Source organism: Sebastes fasciatus, chromosome 18 (assembly GCF_043250625.1).
Source record: "Sebastes fasciatus isolate fSebFas1 chromosome 18, fSebFas1.pri, whole genome shotgun sequence".
In the NCBI taxonomy this organism is placed as follows: Eukaryota; Metazoa; Chordata; class Actinopteri; order Perciformes; family Sebastidae; genus Sebastes; species Sebastes fasciatus.
Genome location: NC_133812.1, coordinates 1,909,493 through 1,935,358, shown reverse-complemented (window position 1 = coordinate 1,935,358; position 25,866 = coordinate 1,909,493). Strand labels below are relative to the sequence as shown.

General features: G+C 43.0%; 2 protein-coding genes across 6 annotated transcripts in view; one reads left to right on the top strand and one right to left on the bottom strand.

Moving 5' to 3' along the window:
- Positions 1-3,636, top strand: part of cdc42bpab (CDC42 binding protein kinase alpha (DMPK-like) b) — a 119,807-nt gene extending 116,171 nt beyond the window's left edge. For all 5 annotated transcript variants that reach the window (XM_074615478.1, XM_074615476.1, XM_074615475.1 and 2 more), the window contains one exon: positions 385-3,636. In XM_074615478.1, coding sequence (XP_074471579.1) covers positions 385-516 — 132 coding nt within the window. In that variant the 3' untranslated portion in view covers positions 517-3,636. The remainder of the gene's footprint in view (positions 1-384) is intronic.
- Positions 3,637-5,003: 1,367 nt separating this feature from the next.
- fzd3a (frizzled class receptor 3a) overlaps positions 5,004-25,866 on the bottom strand; it is a 36,050-nt gene continuing 15,187 nt past the window's right edge. The window contains exons 4-10 of the mRNA XM_074615481.1: positions 20,307-20,503; positions 17,887-18,349; positions 17,497-17,796; positions 17,027-17,278; positions 7,921-8,069; positions 6,609-6,866; positions 5,004-6,506 (exon numbers count right to left, since the gene is read on the bottom strand). Of these exons, the coding sequence (XP_074471582.1) occupies positions 6,248-6,506; positions 6,609-6,866; positions 7,921-8,069; positions 17,027-17,278; positions 17,497-17,796; positions 17,887-18,349; positions 20,307-20,503 (1,878 nt within the window). The 3' untranslated portion in view covers positions 5,004-6,247. The remainder of the gene's footprint in view (positions 6,507-6,608; positions 6,867-7,920; positions 8,070-17,026; positions 17,279-17,496; positions 17,797-17,886; positions 18,350-20,306; positions 20,504-25,866) is intronic.

The following is a 25,866-nucleotide window of genomic DNA, read 5'->3' as shown; positions in this document are numbered from 1 at the left end:
TCTCGTCTCGCTCTCGTCTCGCCCTCGTCTCGCCCTTGTCTTGCTTTCAGTGGGGATTCCCTGTAAGAATGTGCATGCTTACCAAGCGTAGAGCGGTGAACCATCATCCTGATGAGAGTCCAGACAGAAGTAGTCATTTTAAAATGTATAGTGTCTTAATCATTTATTTGATACCTTTATTAGCCCCCTGGACAGACAATTAGTCTCCAGTTTTCTGAATTCTAATTAGGAACACTCTAGTATAAGGTGCTACTTCCATCAACTAATTTCTGTTTTTTCCCCTGTCCCTTTATTTTCTCCCCTCAAACTTCACCTGCTTTCTTCTTCTCCAACTCCATCTTTCTTCTTTCTACTCCCGTCCTCTCCTCTCCTCTCCTCCTCCAGGACTCGGACTCCCCCCGTCACTCCACGGCCTCCAACAGCTCCACCTTCAGCAGCCCCCCCAGCCCGGCCTCCCCACACAAGGCCAAGTCCCTGTCCCTGGAGAGCACAGACCGGATGGGCTGGGACACATGAGCCTCTGCCAGCGTCCCGCCCGCCCCCCCGCCCCCGCCATACGACCGACAGCACAGGACTCCAACTCCAAACTCCATTCCTCCCCCCGCCCCTCCTTCGCCGCAGCCTCTCGCATCCTTTCTGAATATCCCCCCCCCCTCACTGCCCAGAGAACTGCACCTCCTGACGAACATTTGTCCCACTTTACGACCTCTATTCGTCTCTCATCGTACTTCCAAGACGGGGCAGAAACACTGAGAAAGAGTCCGTCGTCTCTTTGAGGGAAATCCTGAGGGAGAACTTGTGAGAAGTGAGCGTCCACGTGGGTGCTGGTGTTTGAGGGTGTAAATGTGTGTGTGTGTTTGAGAGACACTGTATGCGCTTGTGTGCATGTGTTTATTCAGAAAGGGCATATGATATAGGAATGAAAACCTCCCGTCTCGGCTCTTTTTCGCCATCAACCGAAGCGCCGTCGCGCTTCATCGACACTTCTCTGTCCGCGCCCCCCCCCCCTGTTGAGATTCATTCAGAGACTCAAAACCTCACAATCCAACAAAAAGAGAAGAGGATTATTATCGAGAGAAAATGATTTGTACTTGTACATAGGACCCTTTGGGTTTTAGGGGACAATATTTTAATTTATTTATCAATCTTAGTCAAGGAAAGGTAGGTTTGCTTCATGGCCTGAATCAGACGGGTGGAGTTTAAACACTCCTCACTTCCCTCCTTTGCTTTCTCTTTGGGTGCTGCAAAAATTCAAAATGTAAAAAAAAAGAGAAAGGAAAGCAATGATTTATTTTTTTCATTTGCTCATGATATTAAGTGCAGTGACTTTATAATATTTTTTTATTTTGACCATCAGCAAAAAGCTACAAGCAGCGTTAATAATGCCGGCTCGTATGACATCACCACTCTGTGCTACTCTCTTCCTCATTGGTCCAGTGCGAGTGACATCACCCGGCAGCCCCTGCTGGACGTGTCCTCCGTCGTAGTGTAGACGTTCCACTTTGCTGTACAACCAAACCGACCAACTCACAGGTTCCCATCACAATAATGTACATAGGTTTCAAAGTAGAGAGTAATATATGATAAGGAAAATACTATAGCGAACTACACGGGAAAGACAAAATAATCCTCTCTGACTTTTCTTTTCCGTTTTGTTTTGAGAGTGATCTGGGGTTGTATTCACACAAAAAAAGCCATTTTAAACCACTTTCCACTTTTCTTCTTTTTTTTTACCGATTGATTTTAGATTTGTTTTATATTGTATGTATGACACGCATTGTGTTTTTTCTTCTTCTTTTTTTCCCCCCACTCGGTTTGCGTTTGAGTGAAGAAAACTCCCGTATGGATCAACACTACTGCCCGTATTGTAGAGTGAACACGTGCATTTATCACATGTATCTACACACACATACATACTGAGGTGGTGTTTTTATGCAGCCAATGCCTTGTGTCCTGCTCCTCCTCGGACTGTTAGAGAGGGGAAGTGTTTTGGATCATTTAATCAACAGTTAATAACGTGTGTGTTTCTAAATTGGCTGTGGTACCTGGATGGCAAGATGAGCTCGACTTCACCAAAAAATGGACAAAAAGAGACATTATTTAGTCTTTCGGACAGCCTTTGCATATTCTGAAGAAGGTTCGGTTCTTCTGTTCATTACACAGCGACGTTTCTAAGAGCTCTTGATTAAAAAAAAAGACACTAAAATGAGAAAGTAGACACTTAAAAGTCAGCACTGTTTGTCTTGATAAAGCGCAGATAAAATAACCTCAGTGCTACCTGTTGTAAATTGAACAGGACTGGATCTCTAAACCCCCTCCAGGAGGTTTCTCTTGGCAGGCCTCTGAAAGAGCGTTTCACGGCGTGGCAGCTCCTGTCTGCAGAGCGCCGCATTCACAGCCAAAACCCTGTTACCTCTGTTTATCTCCTTCAGCTCACAGACAGATAGAAAAGCGTTCGCTCATAGGCAGAACCGGGTAAGGGAACAATGTGCACGGTGCTGAAAAGTGAACACTAACTAGAATGTGGTTCTAATGTGGTATTATCTGTAAGAAGAACGCACATGCTGTACTCTAACACTGGCCTGTTGTTGGTGACGGTGCAGGTGGGGTTTTCTTTCCTAATGTTCAGTACAGATTCCTGGGTCCTCCAGTTTATTCCGCTTGTCTTGTTTGTTAGAAAGGGAAACAAGAACAAGTAGTTTGGTGGTCATTCCTGCCGATTCCCCTGTCGAAACACGACGACGTCGCCCTAAACAACCCATTCCAAGTGTTTTTTTTAAAGTATTCCATTTTATATGAAGAGAGAGGGGACAGTACTACAGCTGGTTTTATTCCGAACAACCCCCTCTTAGAGACTTTTAAAGCTAGTGAGTCTCCTTAGTTCCTGCTGGAGTGTCTGTAGAATGTATTAGATGCGGGTGAAGAAGCTGTCAGGTGTTTTATTATTGGCCAATATTGTACAGAGAAAGTGATCGTAGACATCCCAGTTTAAGGAGAGGGGAAGAGAAACTCAGGAAATGTCAGAACCAATGAATTATTTTCATGTAGATGAAAATGTTTGCTAGATGGATGGATGGCTGGAGTGAGTGAAGGAGAGCTGAATCTGGCTGTAGTGTAACAGTAGATGTGACCCGGGTGGAGACGGCAGGAAGGAAACAGGTGGAGGGGACTAGAACTGTCTTCAGGGGTGAAGGATGACAGGTGGTTGAGGTGCCACAGCGGTAACATTTAAGAGGAAGTCAAATTCAAATAATTCAAACGCCTTTGCATTTCAGTGAGGTCTTATCTACAGTACCTTCTATATTATTTTGCTCTTTCATATCATATTACACTTTTTTTTTGTTTTTCTAGGATTGCTTTGTAATAATTTGTACAGTTTTGCATGTTATAGATGTAATCATTTTTGTTTTCGGTTTGTTGTTTTACTTGCTCCTTTTGAACGGTTTGGGCGTTTTACTGAGGATAACCCACTACAGGTGATGTAGATTCTTTTTTGCACAAAAAAAAATATTTAAGGTGTAAGGTCAAAACAAAAAATAATGTATGGAACTGGCTGCCACACTTACGTGGAGAACTCATTATATTAACCTGACTCCGATGTATTTCAATAAAGCGGAGGGCTGTTACAAATACAAACCCAGAGTGTTACTGTGTGGTCATTACATCTGATAAATGTCCCTTCTTTTAAGAAAAAGACTTTATTACAAATGAAGAACAAAAGTTCAGTTTTTACATCTATACAAGTTTTGCCACTGGAGGAAATGTTGGTCTAACATTTGACAGTAGCTATACAAGTAAGGACACATTTTAAAACAGGACAAACTACTCAGACTGTGACTCTAATTTAAGGGCACACTATCATCTATTCAAACTGTAAAGGTGTGTTCAGACAGAAAGCAAAGCGAACCGATTGTGTTTATCCTCCCCGAACAGCCGTTGTACAAACTGTGCGTTAGCTGTACGCTAGCTAGCAACAGAAACACCAGCTGTTCGGCTAAGCCTCGATGTAAACAGGCAAATGTTGTTGAAACATTTTACTTGTCTTCCCCTTGACTTCGTATGTAATCATGCTGTCTGTAAAATGCGCGTAGCGTTCTGTCTAAACACACAGTCATAAGGCAGGAGTTTGGATTCAGCTTTTTTTCTTGTTTTTAAAGGGATAGTTTGTGTGTTTCTCAGTGGGGGTGTATGAGGTATTATCCATAGGCAGTGTATTACCTACAGTAGATGACGGTCGGTACGCCCTCAGTGTGCAGAAGCAGACAGGAGTACCGACACCAGAGCAAAGCAATGTACTGCTGTTGACGGAGTTGACAGAAAAATGTATTTTAGCCACCTAAAAAAAAAAAAAAAATCAATATCTGTTTAAGTGTACGCTATATTTAGAATATTTTCACCGCTTTATCTTGCCGTCAGACAGCCCTTTCCTTCTGTTTTCCGACGGCGAACTGAACTGAAAGTGAAACTTATCTATGCTCTCATCAAAGCCGGTAGACTCAGATGACAAACAGTAGAGATAAGTTTCACTTTCAGTTCAGTTCACCATCGGAAAATATTCTAAATATAGCGTACACTTAAATGAATATACATGTTTTTAGGTGAGTCTTTCTTTTAGGTGTCTAAAATTAGTTTTTCTGCTGACCCCGTCCACAGCACTGTATTGCTTTGTCATGGTGTCGGTGCTCCTGTCTGTTTCTCCAAACTGGAGGCGTGCTGACCACCATCTACTGTAGGTAATACACTGACTATGGAGAATACCTCACACACCCCCACTGAGAAACACCACAACTATCCCTTTAAGCCCTTGCATTCCGGCAAACAGACGTTTTTCCTCTTATCATTACATACATCATTACACCAAAGCAATGAAGTACCTCAATATATAAAAAAACAGTTTTTAAAATGAGACCAGGCTTTAGTAAAGTTCAGGACTCGTATACAGTATTTGTAGAGAGTGCTTGCCAGAGGTTGTTTGTTCCCTGAACTTCTAGATCATTTGTTACCTTTCAGAGTTTCATATCGGGTGTGAATAAATTGCCTTTATAAATAAGTTTTTAGCATGTTTAATTTACCAGAATGCTACTTGAAACTGAAAAGTAAGACGTCAGGGTTCAAATGTAGCCAATAAACCTAAAAAACAACCACCCTGCTTCCACCCGCTACAAAGCAGCGACTAGAAGAGAAGGCTCCTGTAACGTCTAAAGGCCCCGACACACCAAGCCGACGGTCGGCCGTCGGACAGTTTCGGGCCGTCGTTTTTTTTCGCCGGCAGAGCCCAGCAGTGAGAGACAACGCTCTGATTGGCTGTTCAGTTTAAACAAATCAGTGCACGAGAAGAGAAACGGACGCGAGGAAAGCAAGCCGACGAGGAAAGTCAGGAGGAAAAACACTGAAGGCTCGTCTCATTTTTCATCTCATCTGACACGGATATTTTCACAACCACATGGCCGTCTGGAATGAAGCTAACGCTGCTTTGTTTCATGTACGTATCATAACAACGGCTTGTATATCCGCCGTCCTCGGTCTTCTGGTTTGCCTTTTTGAATGACCAATACAGACTACCGCCACCTGCTGGTGAGGAGTTATTTCCTCTCACGCAGGAGCAGAGCATACGTGCTAACTGGCCGTCGGCTGTAGTCTTTGCGGTGTGTTCGAGTGCAACCTTTTGGCCGAGACAAAGGCGACGTGGGGCTACACAACAGGCGGCCTTCGTTGCCACTAGTTCTTTGATGTCGGATTGGTGTGCCTGGGCCTTAACGTCCATCATTCAGTCCTTTATACAAACAAGTACAGTACAAGTAAAAAAGCATCCAGTGCAGCCTGTCAGTGTTGGTCACATTTTGTTCTCAACAGGCTCAGTAACGTCGGTCCAACAGTGAAGTCTTGTCGACGTTTTCCAGTGTTTTTTATCCACAGGTCATCAGGACCACAAAATCCATCGTGGGTTTGTGAACTGGACATTTTGAACTTCAGTTTTTGGGATGGAGTAAAGCTGAGAGGACATTTTAAGGCATCAATCCCCACTCCGTCCTCTCCTTTTGGCTGGATGTAGCCCTTGTCAAGCTAGCGTCAACTGTGACTCAGTGCTGAGCTCCCAAATTCAACAGCAGTGGAAACCACAGTGGCTGCTACTCTGCATTCTGTCAAGCTTACTGTAGATCCACAAACATTCTTTAGAGAAAGATGAGTCATCTTTCCTACTTTCACATCCAGTCACATCTTCTTCGGAAGTATCCGAGATCCCTTTTCAGGCCGTAGCTCCGTCCTCCTCCAGGACTCTGTGGATCCCGTTTCCAGGGACGCCGAGAACAGCTTGGGCGGTGCTGGTGAGGTCCCTGACGCTGCTGTGCCGCGACTGGCTCTCCAGTCGTTGGGTGGAGCCGTGCCGTGATAGGCTGTCCAGGCGATTGGTGCTGCAGTGTTTGGACTGCGATTGGTCGTTGAGGCGAGACATGCTTCCGTAGGGCAGCCGGTCGTCTGTGGCCCGGAAACTGGAGGCCGTATATCTGGAAGAGAGACAAACGACAGCATCAGGAGCAGGATTCTCTGGGGATGAACGCAGGATGGAACCAAAAACAAGAACAGCATCTGAAAGACCGGAGACCCACCTGCCGTCTCGGGAGCGGTGCAGGCTGCCGTGGTAGCTGCTCATCTTGGAGCGTGCGCTGCGGACCGAGCCGGCCCGGCTGGTGCTGGCACTGGGCGGCTCGTCCAACATGGCCAGGTGCGTAGAAGAGGCGTGGGTGGACGTCCCCTGGGTGGATGTGCCACGCGACTTCCTCACGATGGGCGTGTTGGGGTCCCTGAGCAGCAGCTGGGCGAAGTCGGGCTCCTGGAGCACCTGTCGGCTCTCATTGACCATCGCGCTGCAGCAGGTGAAGGAGGAGGGCAGGGAGGGAGTGGAGGAGCAGGAGGACGAGGGGAGCGGTGGAAGGGAGGGCAGGGAGAGACGCAGAAGGGTGGGAAGGGAGAGGGGGAAGGTGGTGGGGAGGTTGGTGTGGTAGAAGAGAATGGAGGAGTGGGTGGAGCAGGCGGTGGGAGAGGGGGTTAATGCTCTGAATTTGGAGGGGAGGGAGGTGAGCGCAGAGAAGGGCCAGTGTTCACCACCAAGCCACACACAGCTACACACATCTATACAAGTCTACACACACTGCCTATACAACTGTCATCTGACCACTAGCTCAGAGAGACCTGAGCTCCCTGAAGGCAACATCAGTACAGGTTTGACCTGTGTCTCCCCATGGCTCTGTGATTAAAGAGGCAGTTGGGCTGCAGTTTGCCATGTTATGATTGGAGCATATTGTTTTATGCTAAATGCAGTACCTGTGAGGGTTTCTGGATCAATATCTGTCATTGTTTTGTGTTGTTAATTGATTTCCAATAATAAATATATACATACATTTGCATAAAGCAGCATATTTGTCCACTCCCATGTTGATAAGAGTATTAAATACTTGACAAATCTCCCTTTAAGATACGTTTGAACGATTAATCAAGATTAAATATTTGAATGGATTGACAGCCCTAGTTATTTCATGTTATTTCATGTTGCACACTTTTTCTTGCTCTAAAATAGCTACAATAGTTTTGTCCTTCCCAACAGTATCTGGGCTAAATGTGCAGAGGTGTTGTACTAGAATAAATTATGAGATAAAAATCTTTTTTTAATTGAATCCTCACTACAAAGAGATGAAATGCTTTGCATTCTGCTCCAGTTAAAAACACTGGGATGAAACTTATGTAAGAAACCTTTTAAAGATAGTTTGCTACTAAAATATTTAGCATCACATATTTAAAACCAACTTGTGTAAATCTGTGCCAGTAGGGAGCACAGCTTGACAAACAGCCTGTTAGCTTTCACTGTGATGGAAAACCTGAGAACAGCGACAGTGTGTGTGTGTGTGTGTGTAAAGTACGTACTCTTTGCGTCTCTTGCCGTGGAAGAAGCTGGCCCACTCGAAGCAGGTCTTCTTACTGCCCACCCAGAACACAGAGGGGATCCCTACGATCAGCATCATCACGTACTTGATCAGGAACAAGGCCAGGTCAGGACGACTGGTGCGCTCCACCTGAAGGGAACGGACACAGAAGATGTGGTTGTTGTTTGGGATGTATAGATTTGTGTGTATGTAGATCGATCACTGTGAGTGAGTGTGTTTGGTAGAGTTAGGCGGAGGTAGAGAGACAGAACAAGAGAGAGTCTGCAGCTAATACACCCACATACTGTATGACCTGAGGGCCAGAGAGTGTGTGTGAGTGAGTGTGTTTAGAGGAGGACTGACTTACAGTGGGTTGCATGGAAACGACAGCCTCCTTCCAAACCCAGATTTTACAGAAAGCGTTGCTAATGTCAAAGTTACAATTTGATACATTTTACCCAGAAATATACAAAAACACACACACACATACACTGATCAGCAGTAACATTAGGTCAGCACGGGCACCCTGACCAGTCTGTGGCTACGCAGCCCCATACACAACAAACTGCTCCTCACTGTGTGTTCTGACACCTTTCTATCAGAAGCAGCATTAACTCTTTCAGCAGTTTGAGCTCCAGTAGCTCTTCTATTGGATCAGACAACACGGGCCAGCCTTCGCTCCCCACGTGCATCAATGAGCCTCGGGTCTGACCCTGTCGCCGGTTCACCGGTTCTCCTTCCTTGGACCACTTTTGGTAGGTCCTGACCACTGCAGACCGGGAACATCCCACAAGAGCTGCAGTTCTGGAGATGCTCTGACCCGGTCGTCTAGACAGCACTATGTGGCCCTTGTGTGTGAAGGAGCGCTATCACAGGTCCTTCCTTCCTGCAGCTGTCAGACTCCACAACCAGCACTGCTCCCAGTACCCAGCTCCCATACACACAGAAAACTGACAAGAACTGCACTTTACTGTACACTGACTGTGCAATATCATTATTACTACTGTAATTCATACACTGCAATATTTTCAGGTGGAATTTCATTTCATTCTCACTGTGCAATATCATTTTTCTACTTGTGCAATTTTGTTAATAGTCTGTTTATTGTCAATACTGTATGTACTGCTCCTATTTTTATATTTCCTTATAGTTAATTGTTCATATTTAGTTTCACTTTGTTTAGCTCTTTTTTTACTGTGTTAGCTGATGCTTCCTGTTTTCTGCACTATCCCCTTTGCTGTTGTACACTGCAAATGGCCCCACTGTGGGACTAATAAAGGAATATCTGATCTCTCAAAGTCACTCACATCCTTACACTGGCCCCATTTTTTCTGCTTCCAACCCGACGTTCAAAATGTTCACTTGCTGTCTAATATATCCCCCCCACTGCCAGGTGCCATGGTAACCAGATAATCAATGTTATTGACTTCACCTGTCAGTGGTCCTAATGTTATGGCTGATCGGTGTATATGTTTTACTGTTTTTTTCCACTTCATCTGCAACATTTTACTGAAAAATATAAAAGCTGAAAACAGCAGACATGGTGGAAGCTGCACTACAGGGCATCAGACAGTGATGTGCTTCAGTCACAGAGTCCTGCATGTAAACATCAGCATCTATGAACTAATTAGAAGGTTTGTGCCTGCTGACACTGTTCATTCATTCATTCCCATGGTGTGTGTGTGTGTGTGTGTGTGTGTGTGTGTGTGTGTGTGTGTGTGTGTCTACTCTATATCATCACTGACAGCTTTGCTGGAGGCATAAACACCACAGCATCTATCTCTGCCATGGCAGCTGAGAGCTAATAGTCCTTGTTAAAAAGAAAGCATGTTTTCTGTTGCGGTCTTTTGTTTAGTTCTATTTATTGTAGGGCTGTCAAAGCTAACATAATAATAACGGGTTAAGGCAAATTCGTTTTAACGGCACTCTTTAACGCAACTTGCGTTTTTAGGTTGTAGTGGGCTATAAAAACCTAAGGAATCCATCAGTACAAACTGTGATAGCTTGTCACAAAGGAGGCTAAATAACGCTCCAAACTTATGCACATTTTGGGTTCTATGGGTACCCACGAGTCTCCCCTTTACAGACATGCCCACTTTATGATAATCACATGCAGTTTGGGGCAAGTCATAGTCAAGTCAGCACACTGACACACTGACAGCTGTTGTTGCCTGTTGGGCTGCAGTTTGCCATGTTATGATTGGAGCATATTGTTTTATGCTAAATGCAGTACCTGTGAGGGTTTCTGGACAATATCTGTCATTGTTTTGTGTTGATAATTGATTTCCAATAATAAATATATACATACATTTGTATAAAGCAGCATATTTGTCCACTCCCATGTTAATAAGAGTATTAAATACTTACAAATACAAATCTCCCTTTAAGGAACATTTTGCAATTAATTTGCGATTCATTGTAATTAACTATGGACAATCCTGCGATCAAAGCTTCAGTAGGCAACAATTTTTTGGCATCATATTCCATAGTAACCTTTCAGCATATTATAATTCAAGTGTTCTGAGAGAAAACTAGACTTCTGCACTTCATCTTGGCTCTGTTTTCAGGCTTTAGAACATCTAGCCCGTGACGGGAGACTTTGACCAATCACAGGTCATTTCAGAGAGAGAGCGTTCCTATTGGCTGTGCACAGCTTGGTATTCCCCCAGAGATCTCAACACGGCTGCCGGGTCACAAACTTTCTTATTTTACAGCTAAACCGTGCACTACAAGATGATTCTGAGAACACGTGAGGAAATAGGCATTAACGTAACAGAATATTGATTCATATTTGATCAGTGCTGTCTAGTTTGACCGTTTGGTCTCATAGACGGTTGCTGGACAGCAGACCTCAGATCAGCTCTTACTGCTTGTTTTCCTCCGGTCTGTGAAATCTTGCAGATGCCATTAGGAGCACTGGAGAACACAGAGGAACATGATTTTTTTCAGGTTACCTGTTTCATGTACTACTGTCACAATATAGCGACTGTTTAAAAAAAAAAAAAATTGAGTTTTATAAAAATAACTTTTTTAAATCAGATTTGCTCCAATCTCGCCTACTAACTAATTTACTTATTTAATCTTGATTAAATATTTTAATCGATTGACAGCCCTAAGTTATTGTCTCATCACTTCTCTCTTATATGGTCATTCTATGATATTAGAAAGAATATCATCACAGCATTTAACATTGCAGGATGAAGTCTAGGCTAACGGATTTTTGGTTTCTGTTGTAATCAGTGTATTTCTGACAATGTTCACTTCATAAATATCCTCAAATTACAAAATATCTTTTTACTCAAGAATTTTACAGGTTCTAAGGTGGAGGAAAACCTGACAAATGTGATTTCCGTCTAATGGTTGATTACATTTGTGGTAATTTAAAGGTCCCATATTGTAAAAAGTGCGATTTTCATGTTTTTTTTATTATAAAGCAGGTTCAAGTGCTATATAAATACTGTGAAAGTATCTCAATACACTGAGAATTACACACAACCTGTATTCAGAAACTGTCTTTGAAACAAGCTGTCAGAATTTCAGCAATTTTGTGATGTCACAAGTATACAATATATAGAGCATTACACAGTTTTAAATGTAAAAATTGAGAGTATAGAAGCAAAGAAGTGAAACTCCGCTGTTTTTTTGGCTACAGTCGCTGCCGCCATTTTGGACTGAAAATGCTCATATATATATATATACATATATTTTATATATATATATTATATATTATTATATATAATATATATATATTATATATATATATAATAATATATAATATATAATATATATATATATATTTTTTTTTATATATGTATATATATATATAATATATATATAAAATATATATATATTTTTTATATATATAATATATATATAAAATATATATATATTTTTTATATATATATATAATATATAAATATATAAAATATATATATATAAAATATATATATATAAAGTGATAGATAGATAGATATAGATAGAAATAATTTTGTTTAAATTCTGTACAACACTTTTTAGGCGGACATTTTACTGGCGTCCAGTAGTCGCTTTCAGTCCAAAATGGCGGAAGCGTAGCTTTGCTGCTGGGCACTGATGTTGCAATGAAACGAACAATTGACTTTCACTTCTTGGCAATATACGTTCTTTGTTTCCTGTTGCAGTGTATGTGAATGACATCAGCTGACAGGAAGTAAACATGGACCCAAGCTGTTGCATAGCAACGCAATTCCATTGTAATTCCGTTAAAATGTGCTAAAACGGAGCGTTTCAGACAGAGGTTCAATACAGGCAGACAGTATGAGTAAAATAAAGGCGGGGGCTTTTGAACATTATAGCATGTCAACATGCTCTAGTAGAAACATAAAATACAAGCATGAACCTGAAAATGAGCGTTATATGGGTCCTCTAAGATTAAAGTTATTGTAGGTCACTGTGGATAAAACTATCACATTCAGGCATAACATGTAAAAAAAACTGTGAGAATACTGTATACTGCCAACAGAAATTGTTTTTTTCAGTTACAGTGGGAGTAAAGTCAGTATTTCCAGCACAAATATAGAACACACCAGAGCAGGACGGCGCTGTGCCGAGTAACCACGCTGCTGCCTCCAACAACATTACAGCTGGCATGCAGTGAACCACAGAAATACTATCTCGTCCTCTCTTCCTATCTCTCTTTCTGTCTCTCATATTATGTGCACACACTCATGCGGTCACACACAGATGTAGTCATCATGGTCTCATTATGAGTGGGCCAGGCGGAGAGCCCCGAGGCCCAGCGATCCACAGATACACTCATTACGGCAGAGAGATAAGAGACGGAATACAACCAACATCCTCATTACAGACTGTATGGCAGAAGTACTGCTTCATCTACACAGTAGCTTAAGGCTCCAATATCAGACTCATGGAGTTTATTAAACCCTGGCCTAGTTGTACGACTGAAAACACAGCCTTCGTCTCTTGTTCCTTTGACTCATTCTCATCACCAATCTGACTGTGTGTGTGTGTGTGTGTGTGTGTGTGTGTGTGTGTGTGTGTGTGTGTGTGTGTGTGTGTGTGTGTTGTGGAGAAGAAGGGTCGAGCTTCACACAGGAGCTCTTCAGCAGAGTGGAGGTCCGAGCCTCAGGCTTTTAAGATAAATATAGTAAGGCACTTTGAGTCTAAGCTATCTACTGATGCGTGTTATTGACTTAGTGTGTGAATGCATACGTTACGTGTGTACTTTCATGAACACAGTGGGGTTGGGGGTGGGGTGGAAGGTGGAAACTTTGTGTGATTTTACACCTAGAGGCATCTCTACAGTACTCTGTTGCATAGTGTACGATTGTAACAGAACAGCACTCAGCTGTGCAGCACATGCAGCTTTTGTTCAGATCTGCTGTAAATATGATGTGGTGCAGCTTGACCCCACTGACCCCGTCCTCTCCAGCAGAAACACACACATACACACACTGGATTACTGCACTGCTCTCTTACACAATACAGTGTTTACATGACAGATTAAGAGCACCACTCTGATTTTACTCATGCATCTCTCCCCACAGCTGTAGCTCTGTATCGTCGCAACACTGCAACTTTCAGGTTTCCAACTGAGGTCATTTCTAGGGCTGTCGCGGTGAAGGCATTTCCCCTGCGGCGACAATGATCGGCTCAACAGCACCATATTCAATATTATAGCCTTTTCTTTTTGCAACGGACTTCATTAATCCTGACTCAGGTACGTTGTTGCTTTTTAACTGACAAAGATGAGTTACTAGAAACGAATGAAATACTTGTTTATTGTTAAATGCAGAACACAGAAGGGCAGTGAGGTGCAGCGTTTTTTCAGCTGAGACTCTTTGGTTGCGTCTGGTTGCTAAGATACAGAATATCCGCAGACGTAAAAATGTCGGCCCAGTAGAGGCTTCGTCCGAAATGGCATACTATGTACTACATAAATAGGTGTACTATCGTTCAACATACTTTTGTGTGAATAAACAGTAGTATGTATCTTTTCGGCCGCACTGAACTGTTATTTGAAACTCCTTGCCGGTTGGAGACGTGTAACCATGGTAACACGTGCCAATCTCATGTGACCAAAACATCGCTTTGTGATAACCAAATTCTGAATTAATTCAAAACATATATTACGCATAGCAAAGTGAAATCTTATACTTAGATTTAAATTAAAGCGCATTGAGGTTACAAAGCTGTTCGTCAACGTCCGTTATGAAAATTGCCGTCCCTACCACATTGCATTGTGGGGTATTTATGCCACCGTAGCATCCAGCGTTGCATACTGTAATATTTCACCGGAAATAGTATGCAATTCGTGTAAACTTGGTTCCATATTATGGTTTTGGACATACTCAAATATCTCACATACTGTTTTAGCATACTAAATAGCATGTTAATATGGAAGTTTGGACACAACCAGAGTACTTACTCCAAGGAGGGTGAAAAGAGGAGATGTCATGCGTCATCATCACATCATATTATTGGGGTACATTATTGGTTGTATCGCCGAAATTGAGCCAATAGTAACGCATGACCGCAGCTCCAGTTACACTGCACATACACCATAGCTAAATACCCGTGTCCCAGCCTCTTTCTATAAGCCTTGACTTGCTCTGGATGAAGGGAAGGCTGAAGCAATTAGTGAGAGAGGACGAACCCGCCGGTCTATGAACTGTATGTGTATTCATTTTCTCCTCCATTGTTGTTGTTCAGCACTTGTAGCCTACATGTAGGAATGTGACGGTTGGTCATTGTGGTATTTGTCCCGCCCCTCCTCCTTTGTGATTGGATGGCAGGTAAAAAGTGAGCGTGTTTTACCCAAAGCTGAACATTTTTAACTCTTGGGGACCAGAAAAAAAAAAAAAAACTGCAGTGCCCAGCGCAAAATCGACTCAGCCCCTCCGCCTCGTCATGCTGCTGCCGTTTGTAGCAAAGCGTGAATACATGGCGCTCCCATTGCCGGTTACTCACCATCCCCTGCGGTTTGACTTGTCTATTGACTTCTTCTGACAAGTCAATAGACAAGGTACTGCAATATATTGCGGTTATTGCACAGCCCTAGTCATTTCTGCAGGTTAAATGAGTTCAACTGTGTCTAGTGCTGCAAAGTAATTAAACCAAATGTCATCACCCATTTTACAATTAGTAAACAGGAGCAGTGAAGTCAAAGTCTTCTGGCTGAGATCCAGATATAGCGATTAAGTAAAAAAATACCAGAGACAGCAATTCAAGAGAGGCTATTACTGCTACATAATACTGAATGGCCATTATAAGGTATGACTTGGACATGACAAAACAACACACACAAGATAATAGTCTGCACACCTGCAACACTCTTTCCCTCTCTGCTCTATCGCAATCAAAAGCCACTTTGAACATGCAATGGTGAAAGCGGATGTGCTAAGGCATGCTCTCATGGGAGGTGATACCTGGCTGAAAGGAACAGAGAACAACAGAGAGAGAGAGCTGTTTGAATTATTAACAGCTCTATCAGATGAGATGCAGTGGGTGTACTGATGCTGGAGGCTACTGGAGCTATGTGAAGCAAGCTACTGAAGACAAGCAGCATGAGAGTTAGCACTAGATTGTCTCATAGATGACTGTGAGAGTGTGTGTGGTGTGTGTGTGTGCACACTTTGTGTTGGACATTGTGTTTAAATGCACACAATGTATCTGGTTGCATTCAGGACACACAATCTCACTGAGCATCCTGCTCTCTAATGTCTCTGTGTTCAAACACATCTGGCAGTTATCAGCCTTCTAGCAGCTGTTACCTCCTGCTCTGTCTTCTAGCTTCCTTGCAAAAGTCCTAGTTGTATATTGAATGTGTACAAACATCTGTGCAAACTGTGATGAACGTATGAATGAATAAATGCATCACTATCTCAGTGCCTCTAAGTGACTTAATATGGGTTTCTAAAACTGTCGTGAAGGTTCATCTGGGTGTTTCTGGATTATGGGATATCACAGCAACACCAAAATGTTATATTGCAATAATTACATACACACCAATATACCGTTTACATGTGTAATAAATCGGGCTGTCAATCAATTAAAATATTGAATCCTGATTAATCGCATAATTGTCCATAGTTAATCATGATTAATCGCAAATTAATCGCACATTTTCCATCTGTTCAAAATGTACCTTAAAGGGAGATTTGTCAAGTATTTAATACTCTTATCAACATGGGAGTAAGCATATGGTTGCTTAATGCAAATGTAAGTATACAACACAATGACAAATATTGTCCAAAAACCCTTACAGGTACTGCATTTACAGGCAACAACAGCTGTCAGTGTGTCAGTGTGCTGACTTTCTGACCTTCTGATTATCATAAAGTGGGCATGTCTGTAAAGGGGAGACTCGTGGGTACCCATAGAACCCATTTTCATTCACATATCTTGAGGTCAGAGGTCAAAGGACCCCTTTGAAAATTGTCATGCCAGTTTTTCCTCGCCAAAAATTAGCGTAACTTTGGGACCTCCTTCACGCTCCTTCAAGCTAGTATGACATGGTCCTTAAGTTTTCTAGTTTCATATGATGCCAGTATCTTCAGTAGCTTTAATAATGAGCCCGCTACAACCTAAAAATCACAAGTTGCATTAATGCGTTAAAGAGTTTAGTGCCGTTAAAATGAATTTGCGTTAGCGCGTTATTATGGCGATAACTTTGACAGCCCTAGTAATGACCATATCATGTTAGACACTCTAAATGCAATTACAGGTGTTACATGTATGGGTTGCAAATTAATCTCACATTTCCTATAAATGAAGTTTCCTTCTGTCAAAAAGGAGATTTTGACTTGTTCTAAATCTACACTGTGCTTCTGTTTTACAGAAGGTGAGATCTGATGATGGCGCCAGATGACAGCAAATCTGCATGCAAACAAGCTTAGCTATTACTAGCCTGTAACAAAGAAACTAAAAGTACTTATTGTATAATATAATTTGCAAGTAAAAACATGTTCTGTTCAGTGCCCAAAGCAGAGGTACCCAAAATATACCAGGACTTATTAGTAAAGACCAGTACAGGCTGCAAACTCTTAATGGTTTCTGTTCATTATAATGCACAGCTTGTTTAGCATTACAGAGTCAGAGTATAGTACCTGGTAGGGGCAGGGGATGTGGTAGTCTCTACACTTCTCTTGGACCCAGGTTGTCTCCCAGATGGTTCGGTAGCTGTTCTCATAAAGGTAGCAGGCCAGAACGGCCAGCAGAGGGACCAGGTAGAGCACGGAGAACACGCCGATGCGAATCATGAACTTCACCAGCTTCTCCTGGTTCTCCTTCTCCAGTGGGATCTCCATGCGGACTCGGTTTAGTGCTGCTATGCCTGCCAGCAGCAGTGCCACACCAACCTAGGATGATATGACAGAGGGAGGGAGTTATGGTTTTCAGCTGTCTCATAGAACAGACGTAACCATAATCACAAAGCAAACTTTTAGAAACAACTTGTAGGAACTGCTCCTATTAAGATGAAGTTGAAATTGTGAGACATCAGTATTAAAAATATCTGATATTTAGATACCACTGTATGTTTTTACAATATCTCTTGTTCTGTAATACTCTTCCTCACCACTACGTCCAATCCCAGTGGGGCCAGCAGGAACCAACGCAGGGCCGTCAAGTTGTACAGCCCCACAAAGCAGACCCCGCTGACACTGTCCCCCTCGATCTTGTTCATGGCGAGCAGAGTAACGGTGAGGACACCGGGGATGCCCCAGGCACAGGCGTGGAAGAGGAGGGCCTTCTTCTCTATTGCCTCACTGCCCCACTTGGGAACAGCAGCCAGGAACCAGGTGATGGTCAGAATGACCCACCAGACACTGCCGGCCATGGTGAAGAAATACAGCACCATGAAGAGAAGGGTGCAGGCCTGGGACAGAGACACAGAATGTACAGGTGGAGGATTGATATCAGTATCTAGGCAGTAGAAAAACACACAGTGAAGGAAAGATTTTCTTACCTTATTATGGGAGCCTTGGGTCACTGTTGAAGCCCTAAACCTCCCAGGACTCGCTGCGTTACAGGACACTTTGTCTTCCAACAGAAACCCCAGGAAGAACACCAGTGACACCATCATGTAGCACACAGCATAGAAGATGATCGGACGCTCCGGGTAGCGGAAACGGGACACGTCGATGAGGAAAGTCAGGAAGGTGAAGAGGGTGGCAGACAGACAGACGATGGACACCACCCCGATGAAGTAGCGGGCGAACGTTAGCTCCTCGCGCGTGAAGTACATGTTGGAACAGGGGGGAGAGCAGTCGCGTACCCCCATGAAGGAGTAGCCGAGCTCGGGGTCCATTTTAAGTTCTCTTGGACACCAGAAGCCATAGTCCCGCTGGACGGAGATGGGGGATTCAGTAGTGTCTGAGCTGGACAGGAGGTCTACAGGACGGGGGTAGGGCTCGTCACAGTCTGGGAACCTGAGAGGAAATCAGAGATGATGATCTCAGGGTCATTATATACATTATTAGAACATTATGTTACAGCCAACCAGTTTCTAAAGCATTTCATGGCTTTTTAAGAGTGATAAATACATGTCTCTACCTTCCAGGCAGCTGGTGATTACAGGTCATATCAGTGCAGTGAAGAAATTAAACTTGCAAGAGACTTTTCAGAGACAGATAATCCAACCATGTGAGTCTTTGTTTTCTGAGTTGCATCATCACTGCGTTGTCTGAATATCTTTTGCAAGTATTCCTGGGGTATTTTTGTCTTTATTGAACAGGCAAATATTAGAAAGCTGACAGGAAATGATGGGAGAGAGATGGGGGTGATTGTTGCCGGCCAGACTTAAGCCGGCAACGTTGCACTACTTGGTTAGCGTCCTGGACCACTAAGCTACTTGGATGCTACGAATACTCTAATCTTTCCAATGCAAGGCTCTACCAAGGTAAAACCTTTTTCAACCTCACTCCTCCTTATGTTCTGGTAAGGCCCTTCCTTAGCAGCATTTTTAAAATCAGTCTTCCAGACCTTGTCTGAAATTTTACAATGAGCCATTTCACCTAACCCTCTCAACCCTCAATTCTCTTCCCCCACAACAAATGCTCTTACCCAAAATCAAACAGAGGATGAATACAGGTGAGTGTATACATTTTACAAGATATGGGGCTCTTTTTTGAGAAACCTGAGACTATTTCTGAGTAACTGCTCCTAACTATTTCACTTTATTTTCATATCTCTTGTTCTATGTACTGTTGGTCAATTTCCATGTGTAACCTTCTTGGTTGGTCATTAAAGGCCCTGACACAACAAGCCGAAGGTTGGGGCCGTCGGTGAGCGTCTGTCGTCCTAGTTTTTGCAGTGCATCCCGCACCGTTGGCTCTAGTCTGCCCGTTTTAGAGGTTTTCCGGCCAATTCAGCATGTTGAATCGGCGGCCGCGTCCGTCAGTGAGAGAAATCACTCTGATTGGCTGTTCTGCTTAAACGAATCAGTGCACGAGAAGAGAAACGGAAGTGAGGAAAGCAAGCCAACGAGTAAAGTTGTGGAAAATCACTGAAGGCTCTTCTAATTTTTCATCTTCATCTCATCTGATCATTCCAATACACGGATATTTTCACAACCACATGGCCGTCTGGAATGAAGCTAAGTGGTGATTTAGAGTGGTGTGAAAATGGCAGACGCTGCTTTGGTTCGTGTACGTATCATAACAACGGCTTGTATATCCGCAGTCCTCGGTCTTCCGGTTTCCCTTTTTGAGCAGACTACCGCCGCCTGCTGGTGTGGAGAGTTATTTCATCTCACGCAGGCGCAGAACGTACGTGCTAGTTGCCCTTCGGCTGTAGTCTTTGCAGTGTGTTCCAGTGCAACTTTTTGGCCAAGACAAAGGCGACGTGACGCAACTCAACGGTCAGCCTCCGTCGCCGCTAGTCATTTGATGTTGGGTTGGTGTGTCTGGGCCTTAATGGATAAGTGTGAGTTTGCGTGTGTATGTTATATGTCAGCCAGTGCCTGAGGTTGGGTTAACAGGAAAGATAAAACTCTTGTAAGATGCTGACCTGTGTGAATGAGGTGTTTTTGGCATTGCAATACTGTGTTGGCCATGTCTGTGGACTGTGTTGCTGCTTTCTAATTTGATGTGCGGTAGACTGAATCAACTATCTGGTTGCCAAACTATTCCACCCTCTGGGACAACAAAGTTTGAAATAAATGTAATTGTTTAGCAGCCAGTTCTCAAAATCAGATGTCTGAGTTTCCCAAAAAACATGGTAATCCTCTAGGCCTCTTCATTTCTGTGCTTCAAATAAATGACTTTTTGTATGCTGCTGCTGCATTACGCCCCCCACAAAAGGAAAATCTGCTTAAATTACTGATGCAGCAGGGTTGTTACCGCTGAGATAAATCCAGGGGGAAAGAATTATTGCTGTTGTACCAACCTGTTGCAGTCCATCTCCTGCGGCCAGCTGACGCCAAACATGTCCATTAGTTTGTAGCAGTCGCTCTTGGCCTGCAGGCAGAGGCGGCGGCAGGGCAGAGTCATCCGCCCGTACTCGGTACACACTGGGGCGTAGAGCGCACACAGGAACATCCTGAGCTCCGGGGAGCATTGTAGGTTCACCATGGGATGGAACGGCTGCAGATGGAGACAGAGAGAAAGACATTTAAGTGTATATAAAACACACCAGCACAAAATAATTATGATTTGAGACAGCTTACAAAGATAACACCGCAGCCGGGGTGCTACTCCAACTTGACAATGAGGGCCAAAGAGAGGCACAAAGGGATCAGTGGAGCATGTGTCTGACCGTTTCTGGAGATGAGTCCATAAAAACAACTCTGGCCTCTTTCCTAATAATCCCCTCCATGATATTAGGCTCCCCCTTCCCTCCATTTCCTCTCTCTTCCTTCCCTTCAACCTTCACATAGGAGGAGGACAACGAGCTGGGCAGCCCCCACCATTCACACACACACACACACACACACACACACACACACACACACACACACACACACACACACACACACACACACACACACACACACACACACACACACACACACACACACACACACACACACACACACACACACACACACACACACACACACACACACACACACACAGGGCTGCTGCTGCTGCTGCTGACAGGGCCTTTGTGTAACAGGGAGGACCACGCTGTGACTGACTGACACACGGCGGTAACGTGCATACACTCACACACATAAGCTGAAGTACCAACGGAAGTATATTATTTACATGCTAACACACCCACGTACCAGCACAATAATGGTCTCACACATATAAACTGGGCCAAGAGGTGTTGTGAGTGCAGGAAGCATCTGAGGGGAATGTTGTTAATATGCAAATGTCTAGGGGAGAGAGTGTATATATGTGTGTGTGTGTGAGTGGGGAAGCATATATACAAATCCATGTGTGTCCAAGAGCGTATGGTTACATGTTTCTGCATGAATTTGCATATACTGTACCTCTGTGTGGGTATGTGTTACAGAGAGGCCTTCAGCCACACCCAAGCCAGTCAGACACATACTACCCGCACTCCCCCAACAGTTAAAGACAGAGGTCTGTATGACAGACAGGGACATGAAGGGGGAAGGGACGGGGTGAGGAGAGGACATGCAGGGGGCATTAATCTCTGTTTGTTAGAAGGGTGGATATTAATGAGGATGAGTCACTGTGGTTTAAACAAGCTTAACGTTTTGTTCTGCCTACATTAAACGGAGAGAAGGACATGCACACAGTCTAGCGTTAACTAGGGATGGGAATCACCAGAGGCCCCACCAAACCATATTATCACCATTCTTAAGTCACAATACAATCTTATTGTGATTTGAAACATTCTGCGATATGCTGAGTACTGTGATAAGATGGATTGCGATATATTTCCTTTTTTCAACTGCAAATTACAGTTTTTCAACATCTGTTCACATATCTCGGGGTCAGAGGTCAAAATGGCCATGTCAGTTTTTCCTCATTTAGCAAAACTTTGGAGCATTATTAAGCGTTCTTCCTGACAAGCTAACATGACATGGTTGGTAGAATTGATTCCTTAGGTTTCATAGTTTCATAGGATACCAGTATCTTCAACCTCCGAAAAACAGAATAGTGGCTGGGCTGGCTGGCCGGCCGGCAAATTTTTAAGAGGTCAAAAATGTATATAATAAAAAAATCGATACTTGATGTCCGTGTATCAATACAATAATTGCCACGCAAAATATTGCGATACTAAGCTGTATCAAATTTTCCCCCTGCTGTTTGTTGAAGAAGGTAAGTGGGGAATATGTAAAGTCTGGCCAAATAGGGCAAAATGTAGCTCTCTGTATATTTTTATGACCTTCAAGAGAGATATTGTTGAATTTGTGCCACATTCAAAAGCTGCTAACACTGTTAATGAACTGGAGATCAGTCTTGGTCTCAAGACCAGCCTCAAGACTACTTTTTGAAGGTCTCAGTCTCGTCTCAGAATTGACCACATTTTGAATCGGCTTGTCTTGGTATACATAGAGGACTCTGGATTTTATTTCAAGACCACAATGGCGGGGATATCACTAAATTGTTATAAATATTATATGGTAAACAAGAGGTGAATGAAGACGAATCTTCATTTGTTTTCTGTGGGCACTTTTATGGGAATGTGGATCTTTCAGATCATTGTAAGGAGTGGCTATGGCTTGCATGTTCCACATTTTATCGTATAAAGTGTCTTGCAGTATGCGACTCGCACTGGTCTGGTCTTGGTCTTGACTTGGTCTCGTCCTGCCTTGGTCTTGGTCTTGACTTGGTCTCAACCACTCAAAGTCTTGGTCTTGTCTCGGTCTCGATACACTTTGGTCTTGGTTATGACTTGGCCTCAGTTTAGGTGGTCTTGACTACAACACTGGCCACTACGCTGACAGAGTCAAAGGAGGAGCAGCTGGGGCTGAAGATTACACTTCGAGTAGTTCATCCAAAAACATATAAGGCTCAGTTTACACAAATCAGTGAGTCTTTCTGACCCAGCTGTAAGCATAGAAAACACAACACATCTGAGCCACATAGCAAGAAATCTCAGATTGGATTGTGAACAATTGAAACATGTTGTTCTACAACTGGTCATTTAGACTGAACATGGATATTTGGATAAAAACAGATGAAACACAGTTCATCCCTTTAATCCGTCGTACACAGTACATAGCTTTAGAAATGAAAAATGTCTGCAGCATCTTGCTGTAGGAAATTTTGTTTAGCTCAGAATGCAGCTTTTAGAGAACCAGTGATGCAGGATTTTTGCTCTGATCTTCTCAATTGTTTGCCATTTTATCTGCAATCAGATTTGAACGGACTATTGTACTGTGTTCCCGCCATATGTCTATAACATCAGTACATATCCTACTCCTGAAAGCATGTTTGCCTGCCACCCACATGGGATGTCTTTATGTAAAAAGGATTATAATTGGTGGTTAGGTAGAGGTCGACCGATTACTCTGTCGGCCAATTAATTGGGCCGAATTTTTGAAATTTTTTCATAATCGGCATCGGCCAATGCCTGAGCGTATTAAGCCGATTAGCAAGCAGGCACATCAGTGTTGTTGTTGTTGCTGTGGAACACGTGTGACACCGCCCCTTGTGTCAATCAAATTGCCATTCTACCAGCAGACCTCAGTAGATGTAGCCCAGTGGGCTAACCTCGGCAAGAGTGCGTGAGAAGAACAACGTCGTAACTGGGAGAAACCGGTAAGGCTTAAATTCTTCTCTTTCAAAGCCCTCTATATATTTAATTATATTTAATAGATATGAAATGTTACTTTTTGAGAGAAAACACTTTGGAACAGTATTGATAGCGAGTCTCCAACCAGCTACCTTACAGGTAGGGACGGGTACCGAAACCCGGTAACGGGCTAGGGGGCTAAATTATTACAGACTGTAGTATTGATAAGCTCCGACGTTATCAATTCTGTGTTTGGTAACGGAGAATTTCTCTCCGTCTGTAACGTTAGCCGTGTGCGGGGCGGAGCAGCTCTCATACACGCTGCTGCAGCGCCATGTTCAGACACACACAGCTTCTGCTCTTAGTATGGCGGAGAAAACTAAACTTCAGAAGTGTGATTACACTTTACTAGAGTTGATGCTGACAATGCTTGTCAGTGCAAGTTTGCGTGTGAGGGAGGAAACACGAGCAATTGTCGAAACATTTAGCAAAAAGTTAAATTCCTGATTAAAAGTGTCTACAGGTCCTACATAGCCTCGATGACGTCACCGCTAGTGGCCTGTGTGTAGTCCGCAGCATAGCAGATATGAGCAGCAGGCTGTGTAATACCAGTGAACAAAGTTATTATTATTCTTTTGTGATCACTTAGATTATGGCCATATAGCTTGTAACAGTGTCTGTCAACAAACATAAATAAAAAATATGTTTTAGAACAGTTTTGGAAAGGTGCTTAAAAGGTTTTGAGCCCTGTACTATTACTACTATTAACCATCATGCACTAAATAAAATTGAAGTGCACTGCAGCGTCTCGAGATAACTTCTGTTATGATTTGACTCTATATAAAAATAAAATAAATTGAATTGAATTGAATTGCATTGCAGACACAAAATGCAGATTGGAGAGACAGACCATAAGTGTTGTTCAATAAATGTTTACTTAAGGATGGGTGATGACAAGGATTTATAACGCGAGTCTCTACTCTGCAGAGTATTCATAGGCACACAATTTAGGTGACTTACACGCCTGTCAGAACTGCGATCAATCAACCACTCGATCGTGTAATTTCTGTACAAATGGAGTCATCACGTTTCATTGAGCACCACTGCACGAGGACACAATAACACTCGTTGCATGCTATGAGCCAGAGTTATCTTTAAGCATTAACACATCTGCTATGAGAGCGATCCATCTTGAAATGGGTCTATTACTGCAGATGTACACCATCAATCACACTGCACTATTTAAAGTCTTCCAATAGTGTAGGCAGCCTGCCCTGCAACACACACAATCTAACCTTTGAGTCAAAGTTTTCTCATCACTGGTTGTCACATTTTTACCTTTGCACAGCAGCTGGATTCTCGCGATATCAAAGGATCACGCAAGAATCGCAGGATCATGAGATCACACAAAAAAACATCTTGTCAGGCTTCAAGTAATGTGTTTGTTTCCGAACGACAGGGACTCAGATGGATCAGCATCCTGTGAGGAGCTACTGGCAGCTATGACCGTGGTTTAGGTGTGTGTGTGACGTGACACGGAGAGGCGACTGTTCATTCTAAACAACGATGGCGGCCACTGAAGAGGTTAGCCCTGCTGCAATAGCATCAGTTATATCAGAGCTGGAGAGTATTTCTTCATTGAAAGAAGAGCAAAGAACGGCACTGAAGGCTTTTCTCGGAGGAAAAGATGTTTTTCGCTCTTCTCACAACTGGCTTTGGCATGAGTTTGATTGACATCCAATCACCTGTCAAGTATTTTTTTGAAAGTGCCCGCCCTTTTCCAAACAGTTTCCAATGACGGCTTCTCAGATGGTTCTGTGTATCAAACCATCTGGCGCGTCAGGTTAGTCTGATTTCTTCCAAAAGTCCAATTTTACAGTTAGTTATTATTTTCCGAAATTAACCCCTAGACATTTAAAAAAATTGATTTAATGTTTGTCAAATGGCCTTGAAGAAATGCCTCAAAACGTTTCCTCTCTAGCTGACTACTTACAGCTTATTAGGTCTGCAAGTAATTATTTTCATTATTAATTAATATATCGACTAATTGTATTGTTGATTGTAACTGATTCAAATGCCTTGTTCTGCCCGACCAACAGTATCATAGAGAAAATCAAGAACATCAGCAAATATTCACATTTGAGGATCTAGAAACAGTAAAGTCATTATCAAAAAATTTATGATTCATTTTCTGCCAATTAATTCGACGACTAATTGTAAAATAGTCCATATAATATTCCATCAGTCATTTACCAAGAGACATAAAAAATAGTTTAGAAAACCTATAAAA